The sequence below is a fragment of the Tuber melanosporum genome (genome assembly GCF_000151645.1).
Source record: "Tuber melanosporum whole genome shotgun sequence assembly, scaffold_121, strain Mel28".
Lineage (NCBI taxonomy): Eukaryota > Fungi > Ascomycota > Pezizomycetes > Pezizales > Tuberaceae > Tuber > Tuber melanosporum.
In genome coordinates, this window is record NW_003298779.1 from 297,617 (window position 1) to 324,249 (window position 26,633).

At 45.6% G+C, this 26,633-nt stretch overlaps 1 protein-coding gene; it reads right to left on the reverse strand.

The window, feature by feature from the left end:
- Window positions 1–1,004: 1,004 nt before the first annotated feature.
- Window positions 1,005–2,448, reverse strand: GSTUM_00002102001 (uncharacterized protein; the record flags this gene model as incomplete). XM_002835958.2 has 1 exon in its annotated part: window positions 1,005–2,448. One exon carries the CDS (start codon window positions 2,446–2,448, stop codon window positions 1,477–1,479), a length of 972 nt encoding a protein of 323 aa, XP_002836004.1. The 3' UTR covers window positions 1,005–1,476.
- Window positions 2,449–26,633: the final 24,185 nt, after the last annotated feature.

Consider the following 26,633-nt stretch of genomic DNA (forward strand, 5'->3'; position numbering starts at 1 on the left):
CATGGGTAGTAAGTTTTGGTCTTGTAATGCCATGAAAATAGGTCAGGGAAGAAGGAAAAAGAAAATAATTCTATGATATTATCAATACTGTTTTGTAGTCATACCATACCCCAACCTTCTTCATAATTTCCAATGCTATATATATCAACTAAAATTTATATTCCACACTTTTAACAACTCTCATCCCATCATACCAGGACTCAAAGAAGAGGAATAAATATTACTTCAAATCCTCACGACAAGGCCAATATATACCATATCATGCATCATACTTTGCTCACCCTGCCCAGCTCCCTAGCCCTAACTACCACAACAACCCCCGGATCATCATCTATCACTCGACCGCCTAGACACTTGGCCAGAGTGCTGGTTCTGATTGTCGGGCGCTATACAATTACCCTACCGTGCTGCGAATATTCTCCGGAGGCGAGGAATAAATAAGAGAGCAGCCGTCGATCGATTGATCGTTTCTTGAGAGGAAGAAAGGAGAGAAGAGAGGGAAAGGATAAGGGAAAAAAAAAAGAATTGAAAGAGGGATATAAACATGATCAGCAAGAACCGGAAGCAATTACAGCAGAGTAATAACTTATTTCAAGGTATTTTTGTGTTGGACGGGCAAAAAAAAAAAACATTTCTCTAACAAAAACATTCCAAGCTCTACTCGCACTCGAGTGTGGTACTACACGGCAGAGGATCTCTATCCCCAATGATGCCCACCAAGCGCTGCCCACCTAGTAGGGTGCCTATTTGACTGAATACGGTAAAATAGAAAACCATCAAACGAACGTTGATTCCGCGCCCCATATGATGCGACGGGATGATATGGTTTTTCAGCCGCACGGTAAGTCCCGCCCGGGTCAGCGAGTAGTAGCGAGTGAGTGAGTATGATGGAGGATTCCAGAGCAGGGATGTGGAGATATAACGTTACTTAGGCCGGGAGCCCTACGGCTTTTGTGAGCAAACCAGAGGCCACAGAGCAAGATACTTAGTGCTAGCTAACAAGATCATAACCAAATTTCTTTTTCTCTTTTTTGTTTAAAAAAAAACCCCCCGCTGCGCCACCTCTACAAGAGCACGGGCTTAGTATACACACTATGTAAGTGGGTCAAATCAGACTTAGGAATAGAGGCAGAAAAGAAAAAAGCGTTTATAGACCAATCATGCAATGCGTGGCGCAAGGGACCATTGGGAACTGAAAGGGGAGGGGGAAAAAGGAAGAAACACACCCAAAAACAAGCTAAACTAAAGAAAATGCGAGGGCGAAAATAGTAAAGGCAAAATGGACAGTCCGAAGGTCAAAGAGTAGAGAGATGCGGCGATATATGGGGTATCATACTAAAGATGTGTGCCCAACCCCAACCAAAGCGGAAGGAAAGGAAAAAAAACAAGCCCTTTTCTCTACCCAGCTAACCTTTTTCATAAGGAAAAAAAAAAAAACACGTCTACCCCTCATCCCTCCACCTCCCACCCTCCAATCTATTGAAACCCCATAACCATCCTCACCCTAACCCCCACAATCCTCTCCATAATCACTTCCCACCCCTCCCTATGGGCAGCGCGTACATGAACCCTCATGTTATCCTCCCTAGCCGTCGTGTGCCCGCAGACATCGCAAATTAGGTGCTGGTCGCTGTGCTTCGACACCTCGTGACGGTTGCGGTCTTTTCTCGTAGTGTAGCTAGTGCACGAAGCACAGTCTTTGTGACGGCAGCAAAAGCGATGTTTGGAGTCTTTGTAGTGGTGGTGATGGGTTGCTTCGGGGTTTTGGGTGGTTGCAGTGGAGTGGCAGTGAGCGGAAGTGCAGGGGGAGGTTTTCTTGGGGCGGGGTTTGGGGCGGGGTTTGGGGCTGGATGTTGCAGCAGTGGAAGGAGTGGTGGTGGTAGCGGGTGTGGGTGTGGGTGTGCAGTGGGCTGTTGATGGTGGGGGCAGCACAGCGGGGGCGGGGGAGGTGGTGGTTGAAGGGGGGAGAGAGAGGGGTGTAGGTGGGAGGATGTAGTGCTGTGCCGGACTTCGGGGAGAATTTCCCGGCGTGGCGTTAGGGGGCGTGTGTTGAATGGGCGCAACTAGGACTCGAGGGGTTGATTCAGTAGCAGTAGCAAGCAAATCGTTTACGGCGTGAGTAGTGGCCAGGTCAAAGTTGGATAGGTCGAAAGGGTCTTTCCAGGGTGGTAGGTCCGTAGTCTTTATACCGAGGAAGTGAGATTCCGAGAATTCGAGGGAGAGGTCTGGGTGGGGCTGCGCGTCGGCGCTGGAGGCGCCGCCCGCTTTGGGTGTTGGGGGAGGGGATAGTTCTTGGGGATGGGGCTGCTGTTGTTGGTGTAAACGGCCATCGCGGGGAGTCGTTTCCCGGGAGTTTAAGGAGTTAGGTACCTCGCTAAGGTAACAATCTTTGTTAATAAAAGTGTCGAAGATATCGATGAAAGACGGGGGGCCCTGAACGGAACCCATGACTGTTTGGGAGAATGCTGGAGAGAGGGTAACGCTTTTGCGATTTCTAGAGGAGCGCGGGGTATCTGGTGGGTAAGATTGTTGCCAATCGCTGTGTCCTCGTTATGAGGCGGTGGAGTTGAGAAATGTGTAGGTTTGCTTGCGACTATACGGTCGCCAATATAGGAGGAAGCGGTGTTTGGGTTTTTTTTTCTGGTATCCTGAAGTGTGATGGAATCTAAAACAAGATTAGCACCCCGACCCGTGGTTTTGCTCCGGATAACAATACCAGTATTGGTGTTTTTAATGGTTAGTTTGGAAGAATCGTAATCGTGAATGTGCACATGTATCCTAAGCCTTGATTAGAATATTTCCTATAAGGTATCGCAGGTGATACACTTACTTATGGTGTAGCTTGTATATAGGGGGATTAGCAAGCTGAGGAAAACAAATTCCAGAGACAAACAGATCCTCATAGACACTATGGCTGGCCATTGCGCTGCTCGCACGCAATGTTCCCCTCATCTGTCCGCGAAACCATGATAGAGGAAGTTCCAAGTTCCTCAGGAGTGAGAACAAGCCCAAACCTAACCATCCCTGGATACCGGACATCACATCAAATCTTATAATCATACTTGCCGTGTTAGCCAGGGTGGCGACAGCTAGTGCGTTCATAAGTCCTGAATCGGTGAAAATGGTACCACTACAGATGCGTGAGGCTTGCACGTATTCGAGAAGTCGACCAGCAAAGGGAGGGAGTCCTAGTAATCAACCAATTAGCAACACGCAGATAAAGAGCAATTGGATGTGTAGCTTACGAATCCTATTTAGACTATCCACCAGCCTCGAATCCGAGGGGTACTTGAGTAGGATGCGGCGAATCGCCTCAGTACTGTGTCGGTTGAGTATTTTCATGTTGGCGGTACGAGCTTTGTCGAGATCACAGATCTACCGGAAAATTAGTGCTCCAGCTTAACCACAGAGAGACTATGGTTCAACTTACCTCTTCCGAGATAAAAAGTATTGCTGGTCTAAATATCCGGAACAAGGCCGGTATAATGCCAATGGCGACCAAAAGATAAATTATGAAATACATCAATAGCACGAACTTCATGCCGCCGAACAGGAGATTAAACGCAGATACCTCGGTAAATTCCGGTCCGGTCGGCTGTGCACCCTGCTCTGTGAACGCCCGACCGGGGTGGACCACGGGGGGAAGCCGTGCTCCCGGCGGGTCGCCGATCCAGTACAACCCGGAATTAGGACCCGGATCGCACATTGTGTTCCGAACCTCTAACAGTTTCTGGGCATGAAGATGGGTGGTCAGTAGAACTGCCAACCGATTCCACGGCAGGGGAATAATGTGTCCTCTTGTGTACGAGTAGGGGGAGGGGATGAGGCAACAACGGGCCTTAAGCGATGGGTGAGGACGAGACTTCGGTATCTCTGCAAACTTGCGAGGAGTATGGATTAAGAGAGCTGTAGTTTCTCAAGCCGAGTGAACAAGATTGGTGCAGGGCAGCAGGGAGGGCGCTATTTATCTTGCCTTGGATGGAAACAGGTGTGGGAGGGGCCTAAAGGAAAGGCTTGGCATGCACTGGGCCTGACAGGGATGTGAGCAGCTGGGAGGGGGGAAACTTTTCTTTTTGTGCGATGAAGCTCAGCCTCGCCAGAACTTTTTTTTTATTTTTTTATTTTTATTTTTGCGTGGAGCGTCATTTCGGGATGAGAGTTTTTGGATCATGGTACTCGAGTACCGGTACCAGTGGAGCCGGTTCACGGTGCGAGAGAATTCGCTTGGAAAGGGGTATCATATCGTGCTGCACACGTAAAGATCCGTCAAGCACGATACCGGTACCCGAGTACAACACAGTCCTGGACCGTGCTGCACATTACGAGCACAGCATCGTGCTTGTGAGGGATACCGGTATTATCGCTCCGCCAGACCCGTTGAATCGTTCCTGGAAAATCCAAGTTAATTCGGGTAGGGCAACGCACCCCATACGAGTACTTTACCGAATGCAGCACTTCCATATCGTTTTCCTTGCTGCTGCTATCAAATGATAGCGTAGCCCATCCATCCATCCGCATACTGGACCTGCATCATAGTCTACCCCTCATCCTCCGCCACAACCACTCGAAAGGTAACCCCAGGCCAAGCCAAGAGCCAAGTCAATATACCGCAAGTATCATAGTACGGTACTCGAGTATTGTACTGTACGGTATCATACTGTATCATACCGGTACTGGTACTATACTCGAGTAATGCTCAATAAACCCACCTCCGCCCTGGTGTGACCAGTGGGAGCGCACCGCCCCAACCCTCAGCGAAATGATAGGTTTGTTGTCCCCAAAAGGGAAGAAGAAAAAAGGTGACACGGCTGATCCCTCGAAATATTGGTGCGACACATACCAAGGCACATTCCCGCCAACTTTTGCGCACAAGACGATTTGTGGCCACCATCCTTGTTGGTTGTGTTCGCTAAATGCACAACCGCACGCGACAACAGAGACGCGAGGTCACGTGCTAGCGCTTACTAACAGTAGCAAGCGGTTAACAAAGTTTGCACCCAGCCCCATCTTTACACTAATAAATCCAGTTGAAATCAGTATCATTTCCAGCCAGTCTCACGTGAGTAGTAAGGACGCGTGGGGAATTGCCCTGGTGAGATGATCGCCGGTGCTTCTCGAAATGGAGTCCGTTCAGGAGTAACAACTTGGTGAGGTGTTCCAATGGATCAATTCTCGAGAGGCGCATAACTTGCCATCAACATTCTTTTAACAACCGAAAAAAAAAAAAACAATAAAAAACAATAAAATCCCACCATGCGATATCACACGGAATTAATCGAGAAGGGAGAAGATGGAATGAATGCGCGTTGTTGGATAAATTTTGGGTATGATACTTGTAGTAATGATCCTAGCAAAAACCCCCTCAGGACCCCCAGGGGGTAGGAAAATAAATTTCTTGGCCAAAACTTTCATCGCTCGAAACCGCCCGACATATTGGAGAGGGTTTGCGAGCCAAGGTTTGCCGGAGCTTCCGGGTATCGACGAAAAAATATCTCCTAAATTCCAGTATCTCGGGTGGCCCGTTAATGGCTCCAGGCACAGGAAGAAGTCTTGTCTGTGATACTACCGCTAACTTCCAGAAATCCCACTGGTACTAGTACACTCCACCATCCTCCGCTGTAGCGACACTACACTGCCGAACTTCTCTGCCCGTATACCGGTGTGGAGAATTGCTTGATTTGGAGGTGCCTTTCATGTATTTGATGGGGAGGAGGCTCTGGATATTTTTCATGTGTAAGAGGGGGCTTGGCGTGCAGGATTTTCTTCTTATAGCTTTCTTTTTTTCCTCTTAGCAACAACGAGAACACACACACACCCACCACCGGGAAATAGAACTTTTCATCTCTACCGAACTGAGCCTACATTTCTTTCTTTGATTCCTCTGCGTTGTTTGTGAAATTGATCACTGCTCACCAGTCCCGATTATCAGGCAATTACTTTCTGGTATATTGTGAAGGTAAAGTGAGTTAGCGGGTAGGGCACAGTGCGTAGTCAAACCACCATCCAGGAAAAGGGAAAGAAACCCCCCCCCCTGACACCGGTAATCTCAGAAATTCGTGTTGGGCCTTAAGCGAACCACCCTATGATACACAACGACGCGAAGCCAAGGCAACCGAGCCAAGGATACCACCAGCTACTTGACGATTCATAAAAGTATTCGGATGCCTTGGCGCCAAAATATACCGACCAGCACTTAACCATGGAGTCTTGGCGCTAAGGTATCCGAACACTCTATGGATTGCCAAGTAGCCACAGTGGAAACAAAGAGAGGCGGACCACAGTACAGGCCTAGTAAAGAAGAAAAAAATTCCAAAGTTGGTGTCAATCCGACTTCCATGTAATTATACAGGTGTGTCCGGGTAAATACCGCGGTAGTTGGCGACAACAATTCCATTCCAGTAGTGATTGCGCCATCATTGGCTGTTTAGCAGCCAACCACACCATAGCACGGCTTCAGACACACCCGCCCGGGAGCCTAGAGTTAGGGAGGCTGTCGTTGCACCCCGGTGAGCCGGTACAGTGGGGGTCATCAGATTTTCCTCCAGTGCATTTTCAGCCCCTCACTGCAAGGGATGTTGCTTCCGCCGGACCCGATCAGTCAGCAAAATCTGGAGTCTTGGTTTGGCTCGACTGCTTGCTGCCAATCCTTGCCAAGTGTAAAGAGGTTGGCCACTTCCACTGACCCCTGCAATAGTAGGCGTTACAAGAATTTTTAATTGGTTGGGAGATTTGGGATAACGGTCATAGAATATCACTCGACAATGTTCTTGGTGTTGGTCGTTGTCCCGCGTTCATTATCCCTGTTATCCCTGTCCTTTGTTCCATTTTCATGATATCATGACTCGGGACTCCCCGTGAAACCTTGAATTTGCTTGCAAAGCTTGAACCCTGCGACATTGCGCCACTGGGGGCTTGAAGGAAAAAAATAAATATGGTGGCAGTGTATCATAGTCACATGATTTCTTGTTAGCCTGCCACTGCTGGGAGTTTAAAAGTTAATAAGGTATGATACCGGTAGACTGCAGTCTTGATTATTTCGTCTCAGCACCACCCACCTTTATATCGAGTTTGTAGAAACGCCAGTTGCGCAGGATCGGTCGCGGAAGGAATTACGGCAACTTCGAGGTGGGGTTTGACCGAATTGACAGTTGTCCATTGTGCTGTACCTCGGAAGCTCCACGAAGGAAGAAAAGACCTTTTGTTTCCGGTATGTCATTGGTGTTTTTTTTCCTGTTCTGTAAGGTCTGGTAACTTTTTTTCGTTTCATGGGCTCGGCAACTCAGCATTCGCTACTGGTAGTCTATGCCTCCCTTCCCCTTTCCCGAGAAGTAAATTAACCGCGAGACAGCCTGGTAAAAAGTGGCGAGAGGTGAGATATATCATAGGGGGAAGATATGATTGATACCTTTCTTCTTGAGCTCTCCATGAAAATGTCCGGGGCGGACAAAAAAGAAAAAATAGCCCTCTTGCTGGGGATAAAGACATCGCATGAATTTGACAGATAAGCTTTTAAAACACCTAGAACTACATATTTATCCGAGAACTTTCCAGCCCCAGTCCCCTAGTACAGAAATGTATCTCCAATAGCCAAAATCTAGGAAACTCGTTTTAAACAGATGCCATAAGCCATGCGATCCGAGCAAGCAGGTGTCATGAGACCAAATTTGACACTATACACTATTGATATGGGTATGGTAGTAGCGAAATCAGCCTGACCCTTCCGAAACCTGGTCTCAAGTCTCTTTCAACTCCACGATTCTGCCTCCCCTGATATGCCATCTATATCTCCGATTTCCGATAAACCTTTCCCTCCGTCCCTGGTATTGTTTCTTGGTCTGATCTGTGCTCAGCCGCCAGTGGTTTGGGTTTCATCCGGGGCCCCAGCCAGCAATAGGATTCCGGCCAATGTTAGGATTGTGTCCGGCATTAAGGTCCTGTCCTGCAATCGGGTTTGGCCCGGCGGTAGGAATTTTCCGTGGATATGTGGGTGTTGTGGTTTATGCCGCCTCCCCCAATCGCGGATACTCGGGGCGGAGTTTTGCGAGGCCTCGTCCTCTGAAGTTTCCGAATCGTCTTAACCGAACCTGCCCTGCCGGGCAGGGCCGGTTCGGCGGCGGAGAATTCGTCCCGTAGCTTTCTCGGGGATGGGTATGGGGGTGGTCGATTTGTGCATTGGGGTGTGTTCAACGTGGCCATTTGTCCCAAGGGTCGATTAAGGACTATTTCTACGGCGAAGGTCTGGCGTCGAGGGATCGCTTGTTGGAGGTCTAGGACCCAGTAGCCAATTCTTGTTAGCAATAAGTTTTAAATACAGGCTGAGTTAGATATCTGGAGTGCTACCTTGGGGGGGTGTTTGTGAAATATTGTGAACCTGTTTTTTCCCCAGCAGCTTGGGGCCCTTGGACCGAGCAGCCTGGAAGTTGTGAGAAATCAATTCCGAATGCAGGGGCCCCGTCTGGATCAGTGAGCTTCCAATGGAGGCTACATCTGGCTGTGCCATCAAAGAAGTGCCAATTGCAGAGTTTCGGGTATTAGAGTCACTACCCCTTTGCGACCCCGAATTTTCCCCTAAGGCCACATCTCCTGCGGTGTGCTTTGAATCATCCTGGGTAGCCAGTTTTCTCTTCCTTCCTCTTTTCTTTGGTTTGTCATGAGTAGCTAGTTTCCTTCCGCTCTTCCTATTCCAGGTGCTATCATCCTGACGTTTTGTCGTTTCATCTTGATCGTATATACTATCCACATTGTCACCCTTAAGACCCGCCAACCACTCATGCCTTAGCGCATTCGCCGCGGTAGGGCGATCCTCGGGTTGAATTACGAGCATGGATTTTAGGAACAAAATTCCCATATCGTCCGTAGGGGGTGATAATGCTGTTAGTTTATCTTCAGGAAAGGGGAATTTCCCCAAGTAGTAATGGAAGACTTGACCCCACGAGCCAAATAACTTTGTCCCTACAAGTAACTCATATACGACACATCCGAGTGACCAAATGTCAACAGAATTCGTATAGCCCGAGCTTTCGCTATTGGAGTCTAGCCCTATAACCTCGGGGGCACTGTAGGCTTGAGTTGACACCTGAGTGTGGAGGGTTGTTGTATCTTGAGCCAGGATCCGCTTTGATATTCCGAAATCTCCTATCTTGACCCAGACAGGAGACATGCGAACCACAAAAATGTTCTATGCATTCGTCAGTACTCTGAAATGAGACATGATTAAGCGAGATAGTTGGTAGTAAGGACCATACCGCAGGCTTTAGATCTCGATGAGTTATCCCATGTTGATGCATAACTTCAAGACCCTCGAGTATCTGCATTGAAATATTTTGTACGGTTTCTTGCGGGAGCGGTGCGCCGATATGCTTGGTGAGATCGCCTTCCGGAAGATATTCCATTGCGACATACAGAGTCTTGGGCTCCTCGAACCATCCCAAGAATTGGACGAATAATGACGGACGCTAAAACAGCCGACCATTAGACTGCAACAAGAGAACCCCAGAGTTCTGGTAAACTGGTGCCGGCGCGGCCCCTTGGGAGTGGGAACACAAACCTTTGCTAGTATAGCCATAACGAGAAGCTCTCTAGAATAATCGAGTTCGGGGGTTGACCTCTTATCAATTGTCTTTACTGCACGATATTGGCCGGTAGTCTCCTTGATCTGCTTATTGACGACACCAAAACCTCCCTTGCCGAGTTCCCCACAATTGCTCCAATCCTCTTTCACTTTCTCGTTCCTATTTTGAGCCGCCTCTGCATATCTTGTGTGTCTGACATGATCCCGAAAGAATTCGGTTTCGAGTTTATACCACTCAACCAAATCTGATTGAGCCTTGTCCATGTCGACTTGTGTTTCCTTGGGTCCCGAATCGACCCGAATTGGCCGATTAAGCGAAAATGTGCGGTCGGAATGACTGCGGCTTGTGGGATGATGGAAGTGAAGATTCGTGAATTAGGAGGAGAGTGGTGAACTTAGCGGAAGATATGCTATGTTAACTTATATGTATCTCTCACAGCTCAAGGCTATCAAATATTAGACCGTAAACACCGCTACACGGTTTTATTTATGTAGGAGTGCGCAAGCCGGATGTGCTGGTCAGTGAATGTTCGGTCGCGCAGGCATGCCTCAACCCTAGTTGACCGCTGATTTACCGAGCTGTGTGGTTGGACCGGCACATTTTCACTGGCAGTGCGGAGCTGCGCTAACAGGGATAAAAAAAAGGCTTGGATAAAAAAGATCAACAATAACTTTATCAGCCAATCACTCCATTCAAGGTGTCTTGTGTCTGACAGCCCTTTCCTAACCTTCGAGAAAACTAATGGGGGGAACTTTCCCTTTTGTATCAAATGCGGCGACGTTTCTTTCAAGTTGGCCAAATGTAGGGGGGGGGCAAAAGTGATGGCATCATACAGGGTATCTAGGATAAGTTTGTGGAACATTCTCTGGTTGCCTCCATGTCGCTTGACCATTCTGAGAACAGTACTCATATTTGCTCAGGCAACTGTTGCAAGAGTTCTACAGACTTTTTTCCTTTGTAAAGAATTTAGCCCAGATTGGCCGTTTTGCTTGCTGCAGAGGGGAAAAAAACCAAAAAAGGAGGGTACACTCCAGTAATTTCGATGAATAAGCGAAACTTTGACCTTACATCCTAAGAACTTGCACAATAAGCAGGTAGCCAATCCTGCCCCCCCCCATCGAATATCTGACAATGTTTCTTTCAACCCGGCGCAACCCCGGTGGGGGCAAACAAGTATCAAGAAAACCTATTGGTACGAGCTTGGCATAAAAGGTCATTGGAAAATGTGCAACTTTAACAACTTACAACTCATCCAAAAAAATAATAATATTCAGTTTTACAATTCTATAGAATTTTTCGGAAAAGATTGGGTAATTTTTGTCACATTCATGTGAGACTTGATTGTTAAAAGCTTGTTCTATACAGAATGCTCCAAAGTAACCTAACTTTTTGATGGAGAATCAATTTAAGAGATAACTTCCCGCACCCCCCAAATCAGTGTCTCGGATATACGCCCACACGAGTGAGTCAAAAAACACACAATTTGTACTGAACAAATCTATGGAATTGTAAAGCTGATAATGATACCTGGATTGATTATTTAGTATTTTTTGAATGAGTTTTAAGCCACTAAACTTGCTCATTTTCTTTGTAAAATGTCAACTACTCATAACTTTTTATGTCGGGATCGTACAGTGTATGTATTCATAATTATAATACTAGCCAATCACCCTCCCTATCAAATGTCATGGCAGCCAATGTTTAGACTGCAGATGCTGGCAAAATGCAACATCTCACCCACAGTGAAGAAAATATTTCTTCAACTCCCAAGCGAGAAAAACTCAATTACGAAAAATTATAAAAAACACGGATGCTTTTTTTTTTGATTTATTCTCCGTTAGAAAGGCTTGGGGCTACACCGGGTTTTTCAATATGGCAGACCTGGGGGGGGGGGCTGAGAGCTCGTTTCCTCACATTTTCCGCGAGAGACCTGGCAGCAGATCTGTTGTGAGATGTAGGAAATGATCAGACCGGAGGCTGTTCAGAATCAAGGTAAAGGGGTTTAAAGGACACAAGATTAATTAATTATATCGGAAGGAAAGAAGTTTGTTGATTTTTCAATGAGGGAAAAAAGGTGAACAAGAAGGGAAGAATATAAAGAGGGAAGAAAGGGTTTCCACGTTAGTGCACTTGGTCGGTACTCACTTGTGGGGATATTCCCAAGTTCATGTTCTACTTCCTAGCCAAGTGAGGAGCCTGAGCTGTGATTTACCATTCCTGAACTCCCTGCGATACCTTTAGCCTGAGAGAGTTGATATCATACTTCTCCCTCAGTTTCTGGTCGTGCTTCTACATTTTGGAAACCACCTGTTTCTCAAGGTAGAGGCTTTTACATGATAGGAATTACGGAAACTTGCTCACTTCTCCCCTGTATCATGAAGGACAGAGGGAAAGTGGTCGAAAAATTGGATCTAAACGGCGAATGCTCATTCCCGGCACTACCTATAGCAATTGATAAGTCATGGAAGTCAGACGTAAGCCCCGGGGCACATACCAATAATTCACCGTAACTCTCCTAACTCATTTTAAGAAAGACATCATCAGATGCGATTCCATGAACCCAACTCAATTCTTGTCAGAAAGAGAAAATTGCACAGCCTCAACACGATGTAGTAAATACTGATAAGCTTGTACAAAATCTGGACAGAATGGTATAAGAAAAGAAGGAAGTAAAGAAAGAAAGGAAAAGACAAAAAGCCCAATCCTTCACAAAAGATGAACGAGATGGATAATAAATAACCACTCTCATCCATTCGATCCCCCTACCCCTCTCCCGTACGTTTTTGCACCTCCCCCCCGCCGTCTGGTCAGCTGCGGGCTGCAGGCAAAGGATCCGGATCGTCGGCGACACTCGCTGCACCGCATCAGGAGTCTTCTCCTTACCAGTTTTCGCAGTGTTTGGGTCACTTAGTCTCTTCTAATCCCTGTACCGGTGGTTCTCCCGATACTTCAGGCAATGGAATTAGGGGCATTCTTTTTCCTCTTTTCCCCACCTCTCTTTGTTGTTGCTAGTGTTGTTACAGCTATTGGCGGGTGGGGATAGTGGACGTCTCTCTTGCCACTCACGACGGGTAGTGAGGATATGGGGGCGCCGTGAAGCAGGGCTGGGGCCAATCTGTACGGTCGAGATCGAGGCACTGACGGCAAGGTTTGCAAAGGTTGTTAAGAGGGGAGCTGCGGGGGGAGGTTGTGGTTTATTTTTCTGTGTGGGTTTCCGGGGGTAGACTAGGTTACTAAGTTAGCTTATAAATGAATCGATAAATGCATAATCGAATAAATGGGTGGATATATGGCTGCCCCGCAGAAATATAGTGTGCTCAGATCTACCAGGTGCCTCATATCTAGCCAAAACCACAATCCTGCACCGCTTGCTCTTCTCTACTCTGGTCTCTCCTTCCGCCTATACTATTCTGCGTCCAAAAACACTGCCAAGGTGGGAGGCAGAATGGGGTAGCGTCGCGGTACCCCATTTTTTCCCGCGGGTCTAAGGAGTCTAAAAGGCGGATTTGCATTTTATATATTTTTCAATCATAATGCCGTTGAGACCCCCTCCCTGACAGGTTCGAGCTCTAATTGTGTTGCGCCCGAGAGTCCTTCATGTAGTTCTGACCTAGTTCGGTTTCGTTCATATGGGACAAATTTTGCAGCTAGAAAGGAACATGTCTGATTTCTCATGGGCGCCGTTGTTATAATTATTATGTGCAGGGGGCTGGTATCTTGCGCCACTAACACAGTCCCGCGAGCGGCTGGAACACTACCCGAGTATCGTATCGTACTCTTTATGGGCTCGGGGGCGCTGTTCCAACAGAGGTGCCAATTCTTGGCGCCCAGGCACCAGTGCAACTTCGCTACTCGGGATAAAGATTTTCTCATCACGACAGATGGTTGTTAGGCGAGAATGGGCATTAATCGTAAATATGTCAATATGTTCATAGTACTTTATTTCACTCTCTATGGTACCATAGATATAAGACGCTCTATCCATATGCAGGTACCCCGCCGATTTCGAAAGTATCCCGACACCCGGTGCTAAGTCCCTGCGTGTTTCGGTGAGCCTTGGCATTCTGGTGTCCGGGTATCATCTTGTGCTTATCATACGAAATTCGCGAGCACAGGTGTGAGGTCGAGCGCGAGTTGGGGAATATTCCTGTATCTGGTAGGGTGTTTACCCTCATGGTAACCTTTCTATGTATGATAGGCGGCTTGGCATACGAATGGTTGGCCATTTAAGCTGCTGCACCTTTCTTGTTAACACAGAGAGGGAGAGCTTCAGTCAACACAGGCATATTCAACATCGCCCCTCCACCTCAGGTGGGTGCGGCGCTATCTCCTTTTGTACAGTACCTTCTGTTCGGCTTTAGTTATACGACGGATCTGCCAGCCAATTTACACAGAACTATCGTCAACCATATCAGAGTACCATCGGAGGGAAAATATTAGAGGGTACTTGTACCAGCATAATCGACACACCATCCGACAAAGGGAAAGAAATAAAATAATTCCCACACCGGTACAAGCACCAGGCAATATGTTTTCGCACACACCAATGTGGCTTACCAGCAAAAAAATCCTTAAAAGCTGGTGGGTCACAAACTGGTGTGTGCGAAAACCTATTGCCTGGTGCTTGTAACCTGCTTGGGTTTCTTCCACACATTTTCTTTCCATCAGATAAATTCGATCTTACGACCACACGGTATGGTTCCGGTCGCGATAAACCTGTCGAGAGCAACGCGAAACCCGCTGAAGCTTTCACCATGAATGTTAGTACCAAAAACAAAGCATGAGGTAAGAAATAAAAGCGTAGAAACATAGAGAATAATGAGGAGAATGATTCTACGATTTCAAAAACGAAATAATAAAAGAGGAAGATACCAAAAATAGTGTTCAAAAGTGAGTGATTTTGTATGAGGCGAGGCTTTAATGGCCGGGGTTTTGGCGGGTAAAACATGCCAAGCATAGGGGTCTTGGCATCATAGATGATCACTCGAGGTATGAATCAGGGGTACTGAGACAGAGGTTAGCCAAAGTCAGAAGGAATGTGTAGGATTTTAATTCAAATGTAAAACAACGATTGGGATTAAGTACCGACAACTAAGCTCAATGGCACACAATTGGGGAATGAAGCAGCTACTTTGCCTTGCTGCCGAAAGGCGAAAACACAGTATAACAAGAAAGGTATCGGTGGACATGGGGAATAGCAGAAAGAATAAGGACTTGGAAACTGTTGATGGCAAGGAGTTAGTTCCAGCACTAGTATGGGATTTTGGCTTGGAGAGAGAAACCTCAAGTGACTTGGATGAGGAAGGAATACAGTCAGAAGAGGAGGAGGAGGAGGAGGAGGTTGTGTCAATACTGGTATGTATTCTTTGACACATATTGCTATGAGTATAGGGTGGCTAAATTGCGAAAAGAATAGTATTAGCTTAAATGTGAAAAAGGAACTCAGAAGTGCCAGTAGTTTGGAGCCATGAATGATGAATCTTAACAATTTTGATACCATGATTACAGGTCAAAAGCATGGAGGATCAAAACTGCTCCATAGCTGTACTGGTCATGAAGATTCTGACCGGAACTTGAGAAGGAAAAAGGTAGAGCAAAAACTAATAGTTGAAGCATATGCCAGATGCTTGCAAATAGAAACTTTATTTCAACATCAGCAGGTATGATCTTGAGTACACATAGGAAAGGGCAAAGAGTGCAATAGGAAACTGACTAAAAAGATAAAGATCCAGAATAATACTGTCTTAAGTACTGTCTGTTTACCAGTAGTAATTGAGGCTCCTCATACTACAGAGCGAATTAGTACACCAGATGAGAGGGAATTAGCAGAGATAGAAGAAGGGATTACTCAACTTCAAAAATGTCTCAAGCCAAAAGCAATAGAGACTTAGGAGTTATTAAGGGGATAATGGCGGTGCCGGCACGAATATGTTTTAGCAAATCTGCAGTTTCGGGCAGAAAATCTTAAGTGTCCACGAATGGTTACAGCGAAAGCAGTAGCAGCAACATTAGGCAAGTGAAGTTGGGTAGCCCGGAGACTGCCAGTCTGGTCAAGAGAATGGCTAAATAATAGAGTGATTCCACGAGGGGAGCAGGGGGTGTTCCTGAGAATAAGTACCTAGTATGATAATGAAGGATTATTAGTACATATTCGGAATACTATTGCAGGGATGGGGGAATGACTTACATCACAAAGGTTGGCCAGAGAGGTTAGGAGGTACCTGCTTTCAGATGAGCATGAACAGGTGGTCCTACAGGATATATGTAACCGGTACGGGTACTCGGTTATTGGTTTTGTTTTATGTTTTGTTTTAAGTATCGCTTTGATACTTGGTTTGTTTTAAGTATCGTTTGATACTTGGTTTTGTTTTATGTTTTGTTTTAAGTATCGCTTTTGATACTTAATTAGTTTCACCAAAGTGTATCAATTGAAACCTTTAATTAGTTTCGTTCATGCTAGACATGAACAGATTTGTATATTTAAAGACCGCCTGTTTCTACGATAGAAAAGGGAGACTTCGACAGATAGTATTTCAATATACTTGGTTGAACGGTTACTTCTTTGTTCCTCAGTACACCCTCGAAGCCTCCTTTAGTTCTCAGCTCTCGCCTCCTCTCTGGAAGAGCAGGCCACCTGCCAACTATCGTATCTATTACCGATAACGTGATTAGCACCTTGCGAACACGTTACATTTTTTTAACCTCAGCAAGTGGTTAAGAACCTGTCCCCGGATTTAGGCCTGATCAACTTATCGATATCCACCTCAGAACGCTAGCGGAGAGAAGCGGCAGAATCACAGCACATTCGGCTTCATCTCAAACCCAAGATAGAGTCTTTGACGACCAGGAGTGGGAAGCAAATCCCACGGCAAGACCTTACAAGGAAAAAACAACCCCGGCGCTCTGCTAAAGAGCCCGGCGATCCTGCAAACACGGAAGATACACAACCTCCAGGAGAATTCCCTTCTACTCCAGCAAAGAAGCCTTCCTTTGAACCTCCAAACGACCACGAATCTAGTAGCGAATCAGATATGGCTAGCACAGGAGGAGGGCCTTCTGGAGGAGGGAAATCTCGGGCAAGGCCTGAAGAAGAGGAGGTACCCGCAGCATTTGAACCCCCTAAGTTTAAACTTCACCTCCCAGCGAAGTTCACAGGTGAAGGAAAAGACCTCAAACCTGAAGCCTTTGAACGATGGGCCACAGAACTCTCACACTTCCTACTCTTACAAGGAAAGGATGTGGAAGATCCTACAACCGGACTTATCATTGGATCATTCTGTGAAGGAAAGGCAACCGACGCATACCACCAATGCTATAAGGACTTCGGCGGGAATGTAAGATTAAGAGGATCTACAGTTCTCGATTACTTGAAAGGACGATTCCAATCCTCTATAACCAACGACCTCCTATACAACAAATTCAACCAGCTCCAGCAAGTTAACGGAACACATGTCAAGCGAATCACCGATGTGGCCACGGACCTAATAATGTATAAGGACCGAATGGAGAGAGGAAGTATCTCCAAATACATCCTGAAGCGACGATTCTACGACACTATGTACCCTACCCTCCGGCGAGAGGTAGAACCACTCGAGGAAGACGGCGATGATATTGCAGTAATAATTGCTAGAGCAGAACGAAAGGACGCCATTCTCCATGAGACCAAGGCCTACAAAACACAGACATCCTCTAATAGGAACAGCCAGCCACGACACAAAGCCTCCAGCAACTCTGAAGACGATACCCCACGAGTTTTCAAGAAGAAAAAATCCTCCAAAGAATCGAGACGGCAAAAGGGAGAATGCTTTGAATGTGGAAAAACAGGACACATGGCAAAGAACTGTCCTACGAAGAAAGGAAAAGGAAAGGCTATAAAAAAAGAGGCGTCGGCCAACAATATTGCAAGCGATTACGCTCCATCCAGTGAATATGAAGAGATCCACATTGGATACATCGATGTGGAATGCAACAGTGTTCGACCTCCGGCTACATTCAAAACACACACAGCTCTAGCTGGCACTATCCTGATCAATGGCAAAAAGGCTCGAGTCCTATTCGACACTGGTGCAATCGGAAGAGATATGATCAGTAATGCCTTTGTCTCTGTCCATGGACTCCCTACCCGAGACCTTAACCAACCCATACCAGTCAATATGGCAGTAAAAGGATCGCGATCCTCAAGCCATAAAACCTGTAGTGCGACCATTCGACTTGGTTCTGCAGTCCTACCCCCCCAGGAAATGCTGGTTGGAAATTTAGCCAAATACGATGCCCTAATAGGCATGCCATTCCTGAATCGTTACAAAGCTATAATCAGGTGTGGGGAATCAACTATTGATTTCCCAGATCAGAAGGTTAGAGTCTCATGCAAGCCAACAAGCGGAGAATACTGAGCCGCAGTCTGTGAAACAACTGCCCTACGACTATTGGATGAGTATTCTGATGTTTTCACTGATCAAATACCCGAAGAACTACCACCTATGAGAGAGGTGAATCACCACATCCGCCTCCGAGACCCCTCCAATCTCAAGAACCAACCCACCTACTCTATTCCTGATGCATACAAAAGCCCACTTTGTGATTGGATCAACCAACAACAAAGAAGAGGAGTCATCTACCGGGCAGAAGCCCCTGGTGCCGCTCCTATGTTTGTTCAACCCAAAGCAGATGGCAAAAGAATCCGCCCCTTGGTTGATCTCAAGCTACGGAATGAAAACACGGTTATGGACAGCTCCGCTATCCCAAACTAAACCCAGAACCTAAATGCAGTTGGACGGGCTAGATTCCGAAGTAAGATTGACCTAAGCGATGCCTACTTCCAAACAAGGTTAGACCCAGAAAGCGAACGCTACAACAGTTTCAAAACACCCTTCGGAAGTTTCATTAGCTGAGTTATGTTACAAGGTGATATGAATGCGCCTGCCACCTTTATGCGAATTATGGAAAACCACCTAAGCGAATACCTCCACCATTTTGTTTGGGTCTACATTGATGATATTCTCATCTTCTCGAACACCGCAACAGAACACGCCTACCATATAGGTTTGGTTTGTACCAAACTTAGGGAAGCTAAATTCTATACTAGCAGAAACAAATCAATTCTGTTTGCCGATAAACACGATATCCTAGGACATGTTATAGATGATGAAGGAATACACGCAGCCCCAGGAAAAATAGCCTGTTTAACGGAATGGTCAACACCCCAGAATCAAAAAGAACTCATGCGATTCCTAGGACTAGTCAACTACATTTCCCAGTTCCTCCCACACCACGCCACTGTGACAGCGCCGCTCACAGACCTTACCGGCAATGCAGAATTTGCCTGGACCCACACTCATGACCAAGCTTTTACCAACATCAAGTATTTGATTAAAAACGCCAACGTTATTCAACCTATCGACTATAGTAAACCAGGACCGATATGGTTGATTACTGATGCATCGGATGTTGGAGTTGGAGCATGGGTTGGGCAAGGGGCCTCCCATGAAACGGCAAGGCCGGCGGCATTACACAGCAGAAAGTTCACTAACTCATAGATGAACTATGGAACAACAGACAAGGAAGCCCTTGCTGTGATTGATGCTCTCGCCGCTTTCAATCACATCCTGATGGGCAATACCTTCACTATTGTTACCAACCACCAACCTCTCACTAATCTTAAAACAGAAAAGATACCGGGAAGAAGAAGAACAAGATGGATAGGGGAGATCAGCAAATACGATGCAAAAATCATCTATACCCCTGGAAGAACGAACTATTTAGCTGATGCTCTCTCCCGCCTATACGAGAATCAAGACCTTGCAAACCTTCCCCTTGTTCACGACCATACAAGACAAAGCGAGGACAGCCCTGACGATACCTCCTATGAACAAGAACCATCAATGGCTACCGCCAGCTCTGCCGCTCCCTCCAATCCTTTCTCTTACACCATGTACAGTGCTGCCGGAACAGAACGAGGAAAGGACATTGATGAAGAATGGAAAGACAATTACACGCTCCGCAGCACACCTCCTCACGAACTTGAACAAAGCAGAACCCACTGGTCCCACTGTTATCACGACACCTGCCCTTTTCACCAAACTGAGATCAAGTTCGGCAACAGATACCAGCGACCGTACTATATGCCTGCTGATGATTCCAAAGACACCGGCTTCGATACCGCAGAAGGAGAAGAAGAGATGATCGATGGAAATGAGCCAACCCAACCCCCTCATGTCATTAACCCTGCTCCAACGCGATACCAAGGTCTTGAAGAACTCGAACAAGCAGCAGCCTACGTGGATGCAATGTCGTATTTACAACCCCCACAGTCAGCCCCGCCATCCTCTCCTCCCATGATCGATTCATGACCACTATATGGTGGACCCTTATGAGTATACAACAATGAAACCATTGTCTCGGTCATATCCTCTACTATTCCCGAGCATCGGCGTCAACTCTACGAAACCTTTGAGGAAGAGGAAGCCCCTATCGAACCAACAAGAGGATCCCTATCATCGAGGATGAACGAGATGTTAGATCGACCACAGAAGAATTAACCTCCTCATTCCGAAGCCAAATGATAGCAGGATATCGCCATGACCCGATTTACTTCAAAGCCATGGATAGCTCCAGGCATGGAGACCTCGCCCCCTACAACATATCTAATGGAATGGTCTTTACCAGCACCCGTTATGGTGAACATTGCCTATACATACCAAAAGGTCATATGTTCAATGGAATGACTATTAGAGAATATGTCATATCCGAGATTCACAACAAAGGACACCATAGTGCCAACCGCAACCTTCATATGCCTCAGAATATGTTTACTGGCCTGAAATGCGAAAGGACTTCCGCGATTTTGTCTAACAATGTGAACTCTGCCAGGCAAATAAGGAGCGAACACAACAACCTGAAGGGAAAGCACAGACCCTCCAACTACCATGTGAAATATTCGAATCGTATGCCATCGATTTCGCAGGACCATTCAACAAATCCGCTGGATTTGACACCATCTTGGTAGCTGTGGACCGATTTTCTGGATATACCGGGCTCCTTCCAATGAAAGTTACCGATTCCTCCAAAGACACCTGGAATAACCTCCAACGATACCTGTTTACCCCCCATGGGTACCCCTTATCTATTGTCAGTGACGCTGATCCCCATTTTACTGCCAGATTCTGGAATCAAACCTTAACCTCCCTCGGAATAAACCACATTATGGCTGCCCCTGGACACCATAAGACTAATGGCCAGGCAGAACGAAAAATCCGCGAAGTTAAGACCGGAATTAGGAACATGATCAATGAACGACAAACCAACTGGGAACCAGCCCTTGTTGTGCTCGCTACATATATCAATGCCGGATTTTCAGATACCTTGGGAATGTCACCATACAAGGCAGTCTTTGGCCGTCAATACCACCTCCTACCTACAACACTATTCAAGAACTCCACAGTCCCTGCCTCTGACGACCACCTAAACCGCCACCAAGCAATTCGGAACGATGCCTTCCAAGCTGTTAAAGCTGCCCGATTCCGAAGCACCACTACTGCCCAGAAACGACGACGCAAACATATCCTGATCTCACCAGGAGACATGCTCATGGTACACCGTAACATGTTCATTACCAATGTTGGACGCAGCAAGAAACTGCAACCCCGATGGCGTGGACCCTTCAAAGTCATATCCTTTGACGAGCACACAGAGAACTACACTGTCCAGATGGATGGACGCATGTACCGCGGCAATACTGCAGTCTTTCACGCCTCTGCTGTCAAACGGTTCCACCCAAATGACGACTCCAAGTTCCCCGGAAGAACCCACTCTCAACCCGCACCTATCATCATTGAAAAGAAAGATGAATGGGAAGTTGAAGAAATCCGAGACCACCGCCTTTGGCATGGAAACGATCAGTTCCTAGTCAAGTGGAAAGGATATCCGACGAGCGAAAACAGTTGGGAACCCCTAGAGGGCCATGAGCACGCTATGGATATGGTGAACGAATGGTGGAAAGACAACATGCCAAACGAATCCCTTCCCCCAACAATCAATTATATCACCATGTGCTGGACACCTACAATGCCAGAAACTGAGCGATGGCACGCAGAACTCGAAGCTAGAGATGGATTTTGGGCACCATGCTTTGAGTCGGAGTTTGAAAGCAGCGATGAGGAGAATCAAGCTATGGAGCAGGCCCTCGACAACCTTATCTAGTCACCAATCACCATCCGAATACCATAACGATGTCAAACTATGTGGAGCTCAATGTGAGGCAGCGACAACAGGTTGTTGGACTGTTGTTGAACCGCGATGCTATCCAACTTGAAGACTACTTCGAAATCCTCTGGATTGACTACTGTCCTAATTGTGATCATGCTTGGGTTGACGTACAGCACCAATCTGGTATTCGTGACTACTGTGATTTAGATTTCTTCGAGTCTAAGTGTTTCCTTAGAGTTTCCTCTTGCCCCTGGTGTGATACTTATGATGAGGAATTTCTTGTAGAAACTGAAGCCATGAGTTTCTCGGAATCCGCTTTTGATGACTATTAGGTTTTGTATGTTTAAACAGTTGTTTTGTTTTGGGGAATGTAACCGGTACGGGTACTTGGTTATTGGTTTTGTTTTATGTTTTGTTTTAAGTATCGCTTTGATACTTGGTTTGTTTTAAGTATCGTTTGATACTTAGTTTTGTTTTATGTTTTGTTTTAAGTATCGCTTTGATACTTGGTTTGTTTTAAGTATCGTTTGATACTTGGTTTTGTTTTATGTTTTGTTTTAAGTATCGCTTTGATACTTGGTTTGTTTTAAGTATCGTTTGATACTTGGTTTTGTTTTATGATTTGTTTTAAGTATCGTTTGATACTTGGTTTTGTTTTATGTTTTGTTTTAAGTATCGCTTTGATACTTAAAGAGTTTTACCAAAGTGTATCGATTGATACCTTTGATTAGTTTCGTTCATGCTAGACATGAACAGATTTGTGTATTTAAAGACCGCCTGTTTCTATGATGGAAAAGGCAGACTTCGACAGACAGTATTTCAATATACTTGGTTGAACGGTTACTTCTTTGTTCCTCAGTACACCCTCGAAGCCTCCTTTAGTTCTCAGCTCTCGCCTCCTCTCTGGAAGAGCAGGCCACCTGCCAACTATCGTATCCATTATCGATAACGTGATTGGCACCTTGCGAACACGTTACAATATAGGTAAGCTTGTAGATACAGGTATTGTGAGTAGTGACGGGGCAGGACAGGCAGAAGCAAAGTATAAGAGGATAATACGGATCCGATCAGTATGTTGGTAGTTGAAAAGCTTAGGCTATCAGTATAAGGATATTCGAAATGGAATCTACTATGATGGCCATGAACCATCAGATGTTATCAGCTATCAGAACAAATATCTAGACGTATTAGAAGGACTCAAACCTGGAATCATCCAGTATGATGAAAACAGAAGTGAAAAGCCATAAGACCTTCAGACTGTCTCTTTGACCAAGTTACTGGTTCCATGTACTCATGACGAGTCAAGCTTCAATGCTAATGATGGCAGATATCAGTCATGGCATAGTAAAGATTATATACACTGTAACGTGTTCGCAAGGTGCTAATCACATTATCGGTAATAGATACGATAGTTGGCAGGTGGCCTGCTCTTCCAGAGAGGAGGCGAGAACTGAGAACTAAAGAAGGCTTCGAGCGTGTACTGAGGAACAAAGGAGAAACCATTCAACCAACTATATTGAAATACTGTCTGTCAAAGTCTGCCTTTTCTATCGTAGAAACAGGCAGTCTTCAAATACAAAAATCTGTTCATGTCTAGCATGAACGAAACTAATCAAAGGTATCAATCGATACACTCTGGTAAAACTAATTAAGTAGTAAAGTGATACTTAAAACAAAACATAAAACAAAACCAAGTATCAAACAATACTTAAAACAAACTAAGTGTTAAAGTGATACTTCAAACAAAACATAAAGCAAAACCAAGTATCAAATAATACTTAAAACAAACCAAGTATCAAAGCAATACTTAAAATAAAACATAAAACAAAACCAAGTATCAAACGATACTTAAAACAAACCAATAACCGAGTACCCATACCGGTTACATTCCTCAAAACAAAACTACTGTTTAAACAAACAAAACCTTATAATTATCAAAAGCTGAGTCTTAGAAATCAAAGGCTTCAATTCCCTCCATTTCTTCTTCATCCCAAGTGTTACACCAGGTACAAGAAGAAATCCTAAGAAAACATTTAGAATCAAAGAAATGCAAATCACAGTAGTCACGAATACCAGATTGATGCCGTACATCAATCAAAGTGTGGTCGCAATCAGGACAGTAGTCTATTCAGAGGATTTCGAAGTAGTCTTCAAGTTGGATAACATCGCGGTTCAACAACAGTCCAACAATCTGTTGTCATAGCCTCACATTGAGTTCCACATAGTTTGACATCGTTATGGTATTTGGATAGTGATTAGTGATTAGATAAGGTTGTCGCGAGCCTGCTCTATAGCTTGATTTTCCTCATGACTACTTTCGAATTCCGACTCAAAGTATGGTACCCAAAACCCATCCCTAGTTTTGAGTTCCGCATGCTATCGCTCAGTCTCTGGCATCGTAGGTGTCCAGCATATGGTGATATAATTGATCGTTTGGGGGAGGGATTCGTTTGGCATGTTGTCTTTCCACCAATCATTCACCATATCCATTGCATGCTCTAGTCCATCTAGTGGTTCCCAGCTGTTCTTGCTTGTTAGATATCCTTTCCACTTGACCAGGAATGGATCATTTCCATACCAAAGGCGGTGGTCACGGATTTCTTCAACTTCCCATTCATCTTTCTTATCAATGATGATAGGTGCAGGTCGAGAGTGGGTTCGTCCAGGGAACTTGGAATCGTCATTTGGGTGGAATCGCTTGACAGTAGAGGCGTAGAAAACTGTAGTATTGTGGCAGTACATGCGTCCATCGATTTGGACAACCTAGTTTTCTGTATGCTCGTCAAAGGATAATACTTTAAATGGTCCTCACCATTGGGGTTGCAGTTTCTTGCTGTGTCTAACCTTGGTTATAAACATGTTTCCATATACCATGAGCATATCACCTGGTGGAATGGGAACATGTTTACGTCGTCACTTCTGAGCCGTAGTGGTACTTCGGAATCGGGCAGCTTTAACAGCTTGGAAGGCATCATTCCATATTGCTTGATGGCGGTTTAGGTGGTCATCGGAGGCAGGGACTGAGGAGTACTTAAATAGAGTTGTAGGTAGGAGAGAATATTGGTAGCCGAAGATTGCCTTGTATGGAGACATTCCCAAGGTGTCTGAAAATCCGGCATTAATATATACGGCCAGCTCAACGAGGGCTGGTTAACAGTTGGTTTGTCGTTCATTGATAATGTTCCTAATTCCGGTCTTGACTTCGTGGATTTTTCGTTCTGCTTGGCCATTAGCCTCATGATGTCCAGGGGCAGCCATAATGTGGTTGATTCCGAGGGAGGTTAAGGTTTGCTTCCAGAATCTGGCAGTGAAATGGGGATCAGCATTACTGACAATAGATAAGGGGTACTCATGAGGGGTAAATAGGTATTGTTGCAGGTTATTCCAGGTGTTTTTGGAGGAATCGGTAACCTTCATTAGTATGAGCTAGGTGTATTCACCAAATCGATCCACAGCTACCAATATGGTATCATATCTGGTGGACTTGTTGAATGGTCCTGCGAAATCGATGGCATAGGATTCAAATATTTCACATGGTAGTTGGAGGGTCTGCACTTTCCCTTCAGGTAGTTGTGTTTGCTTCTTATTTGCCTGGCAGAGTTCACATTGTTTGACGAAATCGCGAAAGTCCTTTCGCATTTCAGGCCAGTAAACATATTCCGAGGCATATTAGAAGTTGCGGTCTGCACTATGGTGTCCTTTATTGTGGATTTCGGTGATGACATATTTTCTAATGGTTATTCCATTGAACATATAGCCTTCCGGGATGTATAGGCAATGTTCACCATAACTGGTGCTGGTATAGACCATTCTGTTGGATATATTGTAGGGAGCGAGGTCTCCATATCTGGAGCTATCCATAGCTTTGAAGTAGATCGGGTCATAGCAGTATCCTGCTATCATTTCGCTTTGGAAAGAGGAGGTTAATTCTTCTGTAGTTGATCTAACATCTCGTTCATCCTCAATTAGTGATCCTCTTGTCAGTTCAATAGGGGCTTCCTCTTCTTCAAAAGTTACATAGAGCTGTCGGTGATACTCAGGAATTGTAGAAGGCATGACAGAAATAATGGTTTCATTGTTATATACTCGTAAGGGTCCACCATATAGTGGTCATGGATCGATTATGGGAGGAAAGGCTGGCAGGGCTGACTGCGGAGGGCATAGGTAAGATATTACATCCACGTAGGCTGCTGCTTGTTCGAGTTCTTCAAGACCCTGGTGTCGTCTTGGGACAGGATTAAGAGCAAGGGGAGGTTGGGTCGATCCATCTTCATCCATTATCTCCTCTACTCCTTTTATAGTATGGAAGCTGGTGTTTTTGGAATTATCAGCAGACATATAGTACGGTCGCAGGTTTCTGTTGCTGAATTTAATTTCAGTTTGGTGCAAAGGGTAGGTATCAAGGTAACAGTGGGATCAGTGGAGTCTGCTTTGTTCAAACTCGTGAGGAGGTGTGCTGCGGAGGGTGCAATTGTCTCTCCACTCATCATGAATGTCCTTTCCTCATTCTGTTCTGACAGCTCTGTACATGGTGTAAGAGAAAGGATTGGAGAGAGAGGCAGAGCTGGAGGTAGCCATCAATGGTTCTTGTTCATAGGAGGTGTTATCATGGATGACTTCGCTTTGTCTTGTGTGGTTATGAACAAGAGGGGGGTCTGTAAGGTCTTAATTCTCATATAGGCGGGAGAGAGCATCAGTTAAATAGTTCGTTCTCCCAGGGGTATAGATCATTTTTGCATCGTATTTGCAGATCTCGCCTATCTATCGTGTTCTTCTCCTTCCAGGTATTTTTTCTGTTATAAGATTAGTGAGGGGTTGGTGGTCAGTAACAAGGATGAAGGTATTGCCTATCAGGAT